Consider the following 12,750-nt stretch of genomic DNA (forward strand, 5'->3'; position numbering starts at 1 on the left):
GTTGCTGTGAGCTGTGATGCCACAGCACTCTACCCAGGGGGATAGCTTGAAGCTCCGTCTTAAAAAAAAAAAAAAAAAAGGCAATTATCTGATTTTAATTATGTAATTTAATTTACTTAGAGTATGAGTAAGAAAATTGGGAAGCGTATATAACTAAAAAGACATTACATAGCTTCTTGATAGGAAGCGTTATAATGAGTAAACTTGATTCCTTTGGTTCTTATCTTATGTGGATAGAGCAACTTGCTGAACTTCGACAGGAGTTTCTTCGACAAGAAGACCAGCTTCAGGATTATAGGAAGAACAATACTTACCTTGTGAAGAGGTTAGAATATGAAAGGTAGGATGCTACGTGCAACAGATATTTATGAATCTAATACTCGTTCAACTGTTGGACTTAATTTATTTCTACCTTTCTGACTTTTGTTTTTCTTTTCTTCTCTTTCATTTTCTTATGTCTTTTAAATTCCTTTTCCATTATCTTTTTATTGCCCTTTGAAATCCATACTTTTTATTTTGGTATGTTAAACACCATAAAAGTATTTTTTATAGGGAGGGCATGTTGAGTTTGTCTATGTTATTGGGTTCATTTTGAGACAGAAAATCTTACTTTGAGTTTTACTAAGTTAAATGTGGCAAAGACTGAAAGAAGATTCTGCGATTCTTTTTGTTTTGTTTTGTTTTGTTTTTTAGAGGTAGAGTCTCACTTTATCACTCTCAGTAGAGTGCTATGGTGTCACAGCTCCCAGCAACCTCAAACTCTTGGGTTTAAGTGATTCTCTTGCCTCAGCCTCTGAGTAGCTGGGACTATAGGTGCCTGCTGCAATGCCTGGCTATTTTTTGATTGCAGTTGTCATTGTTGTTTAGCAGATACAGGCCAAGCTCCAACCTGCCAGCCTCGGTGTATGTGGCCAGTGCCGTAACCACTGTGCTACAGGCGCTAAGCCTGTGATTCTTTTTGAAGGGGTGTCCAGAAGATAAAGCCAACACTGGGAGAAGTTACCAGAGGAGCTGAGGGACTAAGTGATAGCTGCTTCTGCTCTGCACTTGAGCTCTTGTTTACATCTCTATCCCACCTCTTAGAGCCATTTCTAGCAATCACTCTTTAAAATTGTTTATGATATTTTCATTCAATTTTACTGTAAAGATATGTTCTAAGGCTGCACACCAAAAATTAGAAGTGTTTGCCTTATATTAAACCATCATGCATCCATTTCTGACTTTTTACTGTTATAAGTTATCAATATGTATCTACTAACATATATATACACATATATAAAAACAATTTTCAGTATTTTTCCATGTATCTATAAGATTAAAGCTTTAACATATTTAGAGGTAATATATATTATTTTAGTACATGAACGTACCAAAACTTCTTTAGTCTCCCCCAATTATGGAACCACTGTAGGAGTTTTCCTTTTCTTACTATTAAGACAGAGGATAGCGCCTGTGGCTCAATGGGTAGGGCGCCAGCCCCATATACCCAGGGTAGTGGGTTCAAACCCAGCCCCAGCCAAACTGCAACAAAAAATAGCCGGGTTTTGTGGTGGGTGCCTGTGACCCCAGCTGCTTGGGAGGCTGAGCCAGGAGAAGCGCCTAAGCCCAGGAGTTGGAGGTTGTGGTAAGCTGTGTGACTCCACAGCACTTTACCGAGGGCAAGTATGACTCTGTCTCTACCAAAAAAAAGAGACTATCACAGCTACAAGACTTTTTATGCAAAAAAAAGATTTCCCCCCTTATGTCATTTCATTATTGTACATTCTCATATGTAGAATTCCTAAGAAAGAATGTTTTACCGATTTTATTGCTCCTACAGCATAGATGAAATAGTGCTTTATAAAATAATTGTGTTAATTTAAACGGGGTTTTTTTGAGTCAGAGTCTTACTTCATCACCCTCAGTAGAGTACTGTGCTGTCACAGCTCACAGCAACCTCAAACTGTTGGATTCAAGTGATTCTCTTGCCTCAGCCTCCCAAGTAGCCGGATCTACAGGCACCCACCACAACGCCAGGCTGTTTCTTTCTTTCTTTCTTTTTTTTTTTTTAGAGACAAGAGCTCTGCCTCAGGCTGGTCTTGAACCTGTGAGCTCAGGCAATCCACCTGCCTTGGCCTAGCTGAATGCTAGGATTACAGGTGTGAGCCACTGTGCCCAGCCTGATTGTACTAATATATAATGAAGATTTTACCCTGTAACTATATCAACTTTCGTTATAATTCTAATTTAATTTTGCTAATATAGGAATAAGGTACTACCATGTATACATATAGGAAGTTTGATTTGCATTTTATAATGGTGAAAGTTAACATTTTTCTGTTTATCAACTAAATATTTCTTTTTGCGTGAATGGCCTATTTATATCCTTTGACTCCTTGTCTAGCAAAAAGTCACCATCATTATCTGTTTTGCTTTTCCTAATTTCTTTTGATGATGCCACTCTGTCTTCTGTACTAGTTTCTTTCATTCTGATTATTCTGTGGTTTAGCCTTTTATTACAATGCTTAAAGTACTGACTATTGGGTGAATCATTTGCTGCCACTCCTTGTCAACTCTCATAATTCTAGCTTTTCTCATCTAGTACTATAAATTGGTCCCAAAGTTTATTATTTTTATTTTTTATTTTTTGAGATAGAGACTCACTCTGTTGCCCTGGGTTGAGTGCCATGGCATTATAGCTCACAACAACCTCAGACTCTTGGGTTTGAGCAATCCTCTTGCCTTAGACTCGGCAGTAGCTGGGCCTATAGGAGCTCGCCACCCGCCCAGCTTCTTTATCTATTTTTAGTAGAGATAGAGTCTTATTTTTGCATAGGCTGGTCTCGAACTCATGAGCTCAAGCAGTCTACCTGCGTTGGCCTCCCAGACTGCTAGGATTATAGGCATGAGCCACTGCACCCACCTAAGTGTCAAAAAAAAATTTTTTTTTTATTGACACATGGTCTCACTTTGTTGCCCCTTTGCCATGGCATCATACCTCACAGCAACCTCAAACTCTTGGACTCAAGTGATCTTGCCTCAGCCTCCCAAGTAGCTGGGACTACAGGCATCTGCCACAATGCTTGGCTCCTTTTAGAGAGGTGGTCTTAGTCTTGCTCAGGATAGTCTCGAATTCCTGAACTCAGGCGATCCACCTGCCTTGGCCTCCCAGTGTACTTGGATTACAGGCATGAGACACCACATCTGGCCGTCAAAGTTTTGTAGTGTTTTTTGCTTCTATAATTGACATTGGTTTTGACAATAGTTTCTTTATAAATGCAATTTGTAAAAATAACAAGATAGTTTATAAAAAGATTGTTTTCTAAATTAGAAATCTGTATTCTTTATACCCTATTAGAGGGTTTAAATATTTTTAAATTTTTGACTAAGTGTGCTTAGTTTGCTTTTTATTCTTCCCTTCCTTCCCTCCTCTTTTGATTGAATATTTTATCTTTCTAAATATATGTGTCTAGCTCAGCACCTGGAGCTCAAGTGGCTAAGGTGCCAGCCACATACACCAGAGTTGTTGGGTTCGAATCCAGCCTGTGCCTGCCAAACAACAATGACAACTACAACTAAAAAATAGCTGGGCATTGTGGCGGGCGCTTGTAGTCTCAGCTACTTGGCAAGCTGAGGCAAGAGAATTGCTTAAGTCCAGGAGTTGGAGATTGCTGTGAGCTGTGATGCCACAGCACTGTACCCAGGCTGATAGCTTGAGGCTCAGTCTCAATATAAATAAATAAATAAATAAATGTATGTGTCAACTTTTAGACAACTTTGAGAGTCCAGTAATATAATCTAAAAGAATGACTTTATAATTTAGTTTTCAGTGTGGACAACAGATCAAGGAATTAAGAGCACAACATGAAGAAAATATTAAAAAGTTAGCAGACCAGTTTTTACAGGAACAAAAGGTAAGCTTTTAAAAATATGCTGAAATCCAAATATCTTTTTGTTATAAATTGTGATAATTAGAAATTAATTTTTTTTTAAACAGTCTCGCTATGTTGCCCTTGGTAGAGTGTTATGGCATTGTACCTCACAGCAACCTCCAAATCTTGGGCTTAAGTGATTCTCTTGCCTCAGCCTCCCAGGTAGCTAGGACTACAGGTGCCCACCACAATGCCCAGCTATTTTTTGGTTGCAGTTGTTGTTGTATAGCAGGCCTGGCTGGGTTCGAACCCTCGAGCCTCGGTGTATGTGGCTGGCACCCTAACCACTGAGCCACGGGCACCAAGCCGAAATATTATTTTTGTCATAAAGCATTATATTTTTAAGTTTTCTAGCCTTCCTAATTCTAAAAATGATTCGTAATAGCTTTATTGCTGAGTAAATTAGACATAATTTAATTATAATCTGAATTGTTAAAATTAATTTTGTATTAAAATATCTATCTGACTTTTAAAAATAATTTTTATTGTTAATATATTTCTCAGGTTATAAAGTGGGTAACATTTTACAGCAGATCATTTACTTCCTATCTTATGCATTAGAGAAACAAAAAAATTGAGAAACTTTTTCCTTATTATCAATCTCTGTTCTCTGACACCCTTTGAGCATGAGCCTAGGATCAGTGGCTCACGCCTATAATCCTAGCACTCTGGGAGGCCGAGGCAGGTGGATTGCCTGAGTGCATAAGTTTGAGACCAACCTGGGCAAGACCTTGTCTTTAAAAATAACGGGGTGTTGTAGCGGGTGCCTGTAGTCCCAGCTACTTGGGAGGCTGAGGCAAGAGAATCGTTTAAGCCCAAGTGTTTGAGGTTGCTGTGAGCTGTTTTTATATTGTCTTTACATTGTATTTTATGTTATTTTAGGCTGATTTTATTTTATTTTATTTTTAGTTTTATTTTATGACAGAGTCTCACTCTGTCACCCTGGGTAGAGCATCGTGGCTGGCTTCATCATAGCTCATAGCAATCTCAGTCTCTTGGGATCAAACGATCCTCTTGCCTCAGCCTCCCTAGTAGCTGGGACTACAGGCACCTGCCATAACGCCTGACTAGTTTTTCCATTTTTAGTAGAGATGAGGTATCACTCTTGTTCAGGCTGCTCGAGCAATCCACCTGCCTGTGGCTCCCAGAGTGCTAGGATTACAGGTGTGAGCCACTGCATCTGGCCTGTTTTTATATTATTATTATTATTATTATTATTTATTTTTAGACACAGAGTCTCACTTTGTTGCCCATGGTAGAGTGCTGTGGTGTCACAGCTCACAGCAACCTCCAGCTCTTGGGCTTAGGCTCTTGCCTCAGTCTCCCGAGTAACTGGGACCACAGGTGTCCACCACAATGTCTAGCTATTTTTTGTTGCAGTTTGGCCAGGGCCAGGTTTGAACCCGTCACCCTCGGTATATGGGGCCGGTGTCCTACTCACTGAGCCACAGGCACCGCCCTGTTTTTATATTATTAATTTAATTAACTAATGTTTTTATATTCTTTATTATGTTTTATATTATTAATTAACTAGTTTTTCTTTGTTTTTATCCTGCTATAAATGAAGAAGGTAGGACAGGGATTGAAGTGCCTAGAGAACTTTTTTCTGGGATAGTACATCAGCCATTGCTCTCTTGACCAGCTGCCTTATTTTAGTCCCCTACCCTTTATTTCCTGTTCTTCAACTACTGTAACAAATTGCTTCTGTGAAATGCATTAATTTTTCACAGGGACAAATTCAATGATAGCTTTATGAAACAAGCATAAATTTTATCCAGGGATTTACTTTTCTATTTGTTTGTTAATTAATTAGTTAACAAAGCAAGTGTCTATCATAGAAATTACTCTGGAAAAGGGTCAACAAACTATGTAGCCCGTATTCCAAATCCAGCCTGCTGCCTGTTTTCATACTGATCACAAACTAAAAATGGTTTTTACATTTGTATTTCTTTTTTTTTTTGAGACAGAGTCTCAAACTGTCACCCTGGGTAGAGTGTGTGGCATTGCAGCTCACAGCAACCTGAAACTCTTGGGCTTAATCGATTCTCTTACCTCAGTCTCCTAAGTAGCTGGGACTACAGGTGCCTGCCACAACGCTCAGCTATATTTTTGGTTGCAGTAGTCATTGCTGTTTAGCTGGTTCGGGCCAGGTTCGAACTTGCCACCGATAGTGTATGTGGCTGGTGCTGTAACCATTATGCTGCGGGTGCCGAGCCTACATTTTAATTTTTGTTTATTATTTGTCATTTTTTAATTTTGGAATATTACAGAGTTTTTAGGTTTAGGTTACATGGATTACTTTTGAACTGCTTGAGACAAAGTTATAAGTATGCCCACCACCCAGACAGTGTGCATTGTACCTACTGGGTTTGATTTTATCCATCCCTCCATCCCTGGTTTTTACATTTTTAAAGGGTTGAAAAAAATCAAAATAGCAATATTTTATTATATGAGAAAATCATAAGAAATGTATTTATATTTGCATGTTTGTTAAACAAAATTATTGGTACTGTGCTTATTTGTTTACTTTTTAGCAAGTCATGCTAGAACAGTGATTTTCAACCTTCCTAATGCTGTGGCCCTTTAATACAGTTCCCATGGGTTGCGACCCACAGGTTAAGAACCACTTTGCTAGAAGAACAGAGAAACTTATTATAGATCATAGGAGACTAAAGGGACCTGAGGATTTAAACGCAATGTAGTATCCTAAATTGGATCCTTGAACAGAAAGAGGACTTACGGAAAAACTGGCTAAATCTAAGTCTAGAGTTTAGTTAACAATAATGTACTAGAGCTGGTTTTTTTAGTTTTGTAAATGTACCATGGTAATGCAGGACATTAACATTAAGGGAAACTGATTGTAAGGGGTGATTGTTTTTCTGTAAATCAAATTATTTCAGAATAAAAGGAATTATTTAAAAAACATTTAGGAGGCCCCCTCATCAAATCACAAGCATTGCATCTAGATAGTCCCAGTTTCTCAAGAAGCTGAGGCAAGAGGATTGCTTGAGCACAGGAGTTTGAGGTTGCTGTGAGGGAGGCTGAGGCAATAGCTCTCTAAATTGGGTGACAGAATGAGACTTTGTTTCAGGAAAGGAAAAAAAAAGAAAAAAGAATATTCAAATTATCTGTTCATATACTGTCAATAACGCATTAAAGGGACAGTATCTACATTAACCACTTTCAATGGAAAAAGCTTTTTTGTTTTTATTTTTATTTTATTTTATTTTTTTGAGACAGAGCCTCAAGCTTTTGCCCTGAGTAGAGTGCTGTGGCATCACAGCTCATAGCAACCTCCAACTCCTGGGCTTAAGCAATTCTCTTGCCTCAGCCTCCCAAGTAGCTGGGACTACAGGCACCTGCCACAATGCCCATCTATTTTTTGGTTGCAGCCGTCATTGTTGTTTGGCAGGCCCATGTTGGATTCGAACCTGCCAGCCCGGGTGTACGTGGCTGGCGCCTTAGCCACTTGAGCCACAGGCGCCGAGCTGGAAAAAGCATTTTTAAACAGTACTTTGTTGGCTTTTAATTTTTGTTTGCTATTTTATAACCCCATGTGGCACTCCCAAGCTAGTGGAGTACTGTAGAAATAGCCTTAAATGTAGTGAAAAATACACAGAGATGAAAGATGACTACTCAGTTGAGTCTCATAGATTTTCTTACTCTTGGCTTTCATATTGACTTGTTCAGAAATTTCAGTTTATCATTTTACTCATTAATGATTAAATTCTCAGAATTGGTTATAGCTTACGTAGTTGCTATATCCCAGCAAATGTGGGATTCAGTCAGAAAGACTGTGGGTAGAATTTCTTGTCCACAGTTCTCTAGCTCTGTGACCTTAGACAAGCTACTTAACTTTTTAAAGCCTCAGTTTTGTTTTTCTCAAAGCCATTTACATTTATTAGAATATAGAGATGAAAGCAATTTGTAAACTGTGAAGCATGGTACAAATGTATGTTTTATATATAGTAGTATATAATACCTACACTAGATTGTCAAAGTACCCTTTCTACTATATTGTGACATATTCTCAAGATGGCCTGGCTCGGCGCCTGTGGCTCAGGTGGCTAGGGCGCCAAGCCACATACATCTAAGGTGGCGGGTTCAAATCCAGCCCGGGCCTGCCAAACAACAATGACGGCTGTAACCAAAAAATAGCCAGGCGTTGTGGCAGGTGCCTGTGGTCCCAGCTACTTGGGAGGCTGAGACAGGAGACTCGCTTGAGCTCAGGAGTTGGAGGTTGCTGTGAGCTGTGATGCCACAGCACTCTACCCAGGGCGACAGCTTGAGGCTCTGTCTCAAAAAAAAAAAAAAAGATTTGGCCCTTGTTTTTCTAAATTTCATACGAATTTTTTTTTTTTTTTGAGACAGAGTGCCGTGGCATCACAGCTCACACCAACCTCAAACTCTTGGGCTGAAGCGATTCTCTTGTCTCAGCCTCCCAAGGAGCTGGAACTACAGGCACCCACCATAACACCTGGCTATTCTTTGGAGATGGAGGTCTCACCCTTGCTCAGGCTAGTCTTGAACCTGTGAGCTCAGGCAGTCTACCCGTGTTGGCCTCTCAGAGTGCTAGAATTACAGACGATTCATATAGATTTCTTATACTATTTTTATAAGATTACTAGTAATTACATTGCATAGAGCTTTAGGCAGGGGTCCTCAAACTTTTTAAACAGGGGGTCAATTCACTGTCCCTCAGACCATTGGAGGGCTGGACTGCGGGCCCCTGGATGAGTCAACTGCTAAGCAGGGCAGGCAATGGTGGCAAAACACCTGGTGGGCCAGATAAATGTCCTAGGTGGGCTGCATGTGGCCCGCGGGCTGTAGTTTGAGGACGCCTGCTTTAGAGTTTGCAAAGCAGTTATATATGACCTAAATATAGCAACCCAAGCATGCATACTTAACTCCTTGCCTCTCTCAATTTTCCAGTGAGGCAAAATTGGCACCAATCTACCTGCACTCTTGGAGGCCAAGGCAGGTACATTGCTTGAGCTCAGGAGTTTGAGACCAGCTGGAGCATTAACAGATAAGCCTAAGCAAGAAGAGACCCTGTCTCTACTAAAAATAGAAAAAAATTAGTCCGGTGTAGGTGGCGCACATCAGTTGTCCCAGCTACTAGGGAAGCTGAGGTAAGAAGATTGCTCAAGCCCAAGGGTTTGAGATTGCTGTGAGCTCTGCCATGACACTCTATCCAGGACTAAGTGAACTGTCTCAAAAAAACAAAACAAAACAAGAAAATACCAACAACTGACTCCTCAATAGATTTGATTTAGGCTTAGTCATATACCTGAAGATTTAGGTTTTCAGGCAGATGATATGGTCAGGAATAAGTTGGAGGAAGAACTGACCTGTGTATTGTCCTGCAATTAGTTGTTATGCTTGAGTGTCCAGTACACCTAAGAAGAAGACTGCCCGTTTTTCAACCTTGCTGTTTCCACCCAGAAGAAAAGCCTGGTAATCTCAGCAGCCATCTATAACACTTGAATGAACACCCACATGCTAACCTCCTCTTGTCTGCTACCCTGCTTAGTTCCAGCCTATGCCTACAGAAAACCAACCCTGCCCCAAATCACTCAGGACTATGCTGAGTAGGCCACCACAGCAACCCAGCCTGTTCTGCAGGCTGTTTTACAGAATCGCTCCATCATCATAGCCAAAGAGAATTAATTCTGTCTAACCCTTTAGGCTGTCTACTGTAATTAGAAACTTTCAAAAGTGTTAGTTAACTTTTTTACTTTAAGTCAATTATAAAAATGGAACAGAAAATAGTATATATTTTACATGTCCAAATGTTCAGAATTTGACACAGCATTGTGGTATAGAAGGAACCAGCTGTTTAGAATTTAAACACATGGTATATTTTGTAAAAGATGAAATATTTCATATTATTTAATTAATAGTTGTGTGAATGTTGTAACAATTTAAACTGAAAAATACTTACTGTTCACAAATCTGTATCTAACAGCAAGAGGCCCAAAACGTTCAGTCAAATGATGGAAAAGATTTGGATGTAAATGATCAAGAAATACCTAAAAATAGTCCAAAAGTAGCTGAGAATGCTGCAGATAAGAATGAAGAACCCTCAAGCAATCATATTCCACATGGGAAAGGTATTGCTATTATATAATTTTGGATTAATAGTATATTGGCTTTTTCATCCCAGTTTGAAGTGAACATTTTCAATCATAAAGAAAATAGTTCGGGCTTGGCGCCTATGGCTCAACCGGCTAAGGCGCCAGCCACATACACCTGAGCTGGTGGATTTGAATCCATCCTGGACCTGCCAAACAACAATGATGGCTCCAACCAAAAAATAGCCGGGCGTTGTGGTGGGCACCTGTTGTCCCAGCTACTTGGGAGGCTGAAGCAGGAGAATCACTTGAGTCCAGGAGTTGGAGGTTGCTGTGAGCTGTGATGCCACAGCACTCAACCCAGGACGACAGCTTGAGGCTCTGTCTCAAAAAAAAAAAAAAGAAAAAGAGTTCGGATTTTAGTTCAGATATGATTAGATGTCTATATTGTTTCAAATTTCAAGATATAACTCTGCTCAGTTAATGTAGCCTGTTGCTTTAGAAACTGATTGTTACATTCATTCAAAACATTTTATGCAGAGGTGTTCCTTGTTGGTGAGAATGCAAGCTAATATGTTCCTTTCGGAAAGAAGTTTGGAGAACACTTAAGGCACTAAAATCCTGTCAATCCTGCAATTCCTCTACTAGGTATATATCCAGACAATCAAAAATCACTTTACAACAAAGATATTTGCACCAGAATATTTATTGCTGCCAAATTCATAATTGCCAAGTCATGGAAACACCCCAAGTGCCCATCAACCCATGAATGGATAAACAAATTGTGGCATATGTATACCATGGAATATTATGCAGCCTTTAAAAAGATGGAGACTTTATTTGTTTTATTTTATATGGATGGAGCTGGAACATATTCTTCTTAGTAAAGTATCTCAAGAATGGAAGAAAAAGTATCCAGTGTACTCAGAAGTTTTATGAAACCGATATATAATCACCCACACTTTCATATGAAAGATAAAACACAACTATAGTCCAGGATGAAGGAGGGAAGAGGTGGGAAAGGGGAGGGGAGAAAATGGGTGGAGGGAGAGTAAGTGGTGGGACCTCACCTATGGTGTATATTGCAAGGGTACATGTCAGATCTATTAAGTATAAGTAGAGTATAAATGTCTTGACACACTAATTAAGTGAGGTGAAGGCTATGTTAACCAGTTTGATGTAAGCATTCCAAATTGTATATAAAATCAGCACATTGTACCACATAAATGCATTAATATACATTAATGCAGTTATGATTTAATTAAAAAAAGAATATAAAAAAACATTTTATGTAGGAAAAAAAAATACAGAATTACATCTTTTTGTTAATTGGGCAGAACAAGTCAAACGAGGTGGTGATGCAGGGATGCCAGGAATAGAAGAAAATGACCTAGCAAAAATTGAAGATCTTCCCACAAGTAAGTAAAATTTATTAGAAAATTCAACTAAAGTGATCATATTATTTTTCATGTGACCTCATTGTTTTTTGGGGTTAACACTTGTAAGAACCACAAATATCTGTATGATTGATATTTCTAGTTAATTAAGTACCCATTAATTGCTAGAACTTTTTTTAGATACAAGTTTTATGAGAATTTTTTGCTAAAATGAATAAAATACTTTTTTTTTTGCCTTGATAAGAGTCAGCCATATTTAAATCTTTTCTTGATGACTGAAGATTATTGCTCATGACAGTTGACCCTAAATGTTAGGGTCATTTATGTTTATGATAAGTATACATGGCTCTTTCACACGAAATGTGCCCAGATGCTATGTCGAATATGGCATAGTAATATCCTTACAGGTGTTATGTAGATTTTAGGGCTTGGCTTGCCCTTTCAGTGAATTACCTCATACTTTCAGAGTTTGTTCACTATTTTTTCTTTTTCTTTTACAACTACTTCTGTTAATAGTATATTTCTTTCTGTGTCTGCTTCTTACCAATTTTCACTTGAAATCCTAATCCTACTTGCAGCTATCCTAATCCTACGCATTTTTTTCCTTCATGTCTCTTGTTTTTCTTGCCATTTTAATGTTTCCTGGCTATTATGGTACCCCTCCCTTCTGCATCCAATTTATCATTGTGGAAAAATCAGAAGTAACAACATATCTTTGCCTCTTCTTGGCTGTTTTTATTCCTTTTCAATCTCAGTAATTACTTCTGTGATCATGGCTGATTATACATGACTGAAATTGTTGAGTGTTTGAGGTCCACATGAATGAAGTATTAAGTCCTTTCATTTGCATAATTTTATCTTCCTTTTTTTTTTTTTGAAACAGAATCTCACTCTGTTGCCCAGGCTGGAGTGATATGGTGTCATAGCTCACAGCAACCTCAAACTCTTGGGCTCAAGTGATCCTCCTGCCTTATAGCTTCCCAAGTAGCTGGGACTAAAGATGCCCACCACAGTGCCCAGCTAGTTTTTCTATTTTTAGTAGTGATGGGGTCTCACTCTTGCTCAGGCTGAACTCCTGAGCTCAAGTGGTCCTCCCACCTCTGATTCCCAGGGTGCTAGGATTACAGGCATAAGTCACAGCATCTGACTGCATAATTTTATCTTCTCAAATTCTTTTATGTCTTTATTCTGATAGCTTTCAAATTCATGACATATTCCTCTAAAAGATAAGGGTAAAGACAATAACATGAATTTGAAAATACAGAGTGAGAATAATATGCAAGGTATGTTTTTAGGGTAATAAAGTAACTTAGTGATTCTTAAAGTGTGATCTCTAAAAGCAGATGATCCTTTTTTTTTTTTTTTTTT

The 12,750-nt window shown here is 38.8% G+C and overlaps 1 protein-coding gene and 1 pseudogene across 2 annotated transcripts in view; both read left to right on the top strand.

The window, feature by feature from the left end:
- CASC4 (cancer susceptibility 4) overlaps positions 1-12,750 on the top strand; it is a 117,585-nt gene that overhangs the window by 53,702 nt on the left and 51,133 nt on the right. For both annotated transcript variants that reach the window (XM_003791781.3, XM_023514276.1), the window contains exons 3-6: positions 238-340; positions 3,803-3,893; positions 9,880-10,024; positions 11,323-11,403. In XM_003791781.3, coding sequence (XP_003791829.1) covers positions 238-340; positions 3,803-3,893; positions 9,880-10,024; positions 11,323-11,403 — 420 coding nt within the window. The remainder of the gene's footprint in view (positions 1-237; positions 341-3,802; positions 3,894-9,879; positions 10,025-11,322; positions 11,404-12,750) is intronic.
- The window catches only part of LOC105887146, a 3,277-nt pseudogene continuing 3,155 nt past the window's right edge, over positions 12,629-12,750 (top strand).

This window comes from Otolemur garnettii, unplaced genomic scaffold (genome assembly GCF_000181295.1).
Source record: "Otolemur garnettii isolate 467f Iridium unplaced genomic scaffold, OtoGar3 scaffold00050, whole genome shotgun sequence".
Lineage (NCBI taxonomy): Eukaryota > Metazoa > Chordata > Mammalia > Primates > Galagidae > Otolemur > Otolemur garnettii.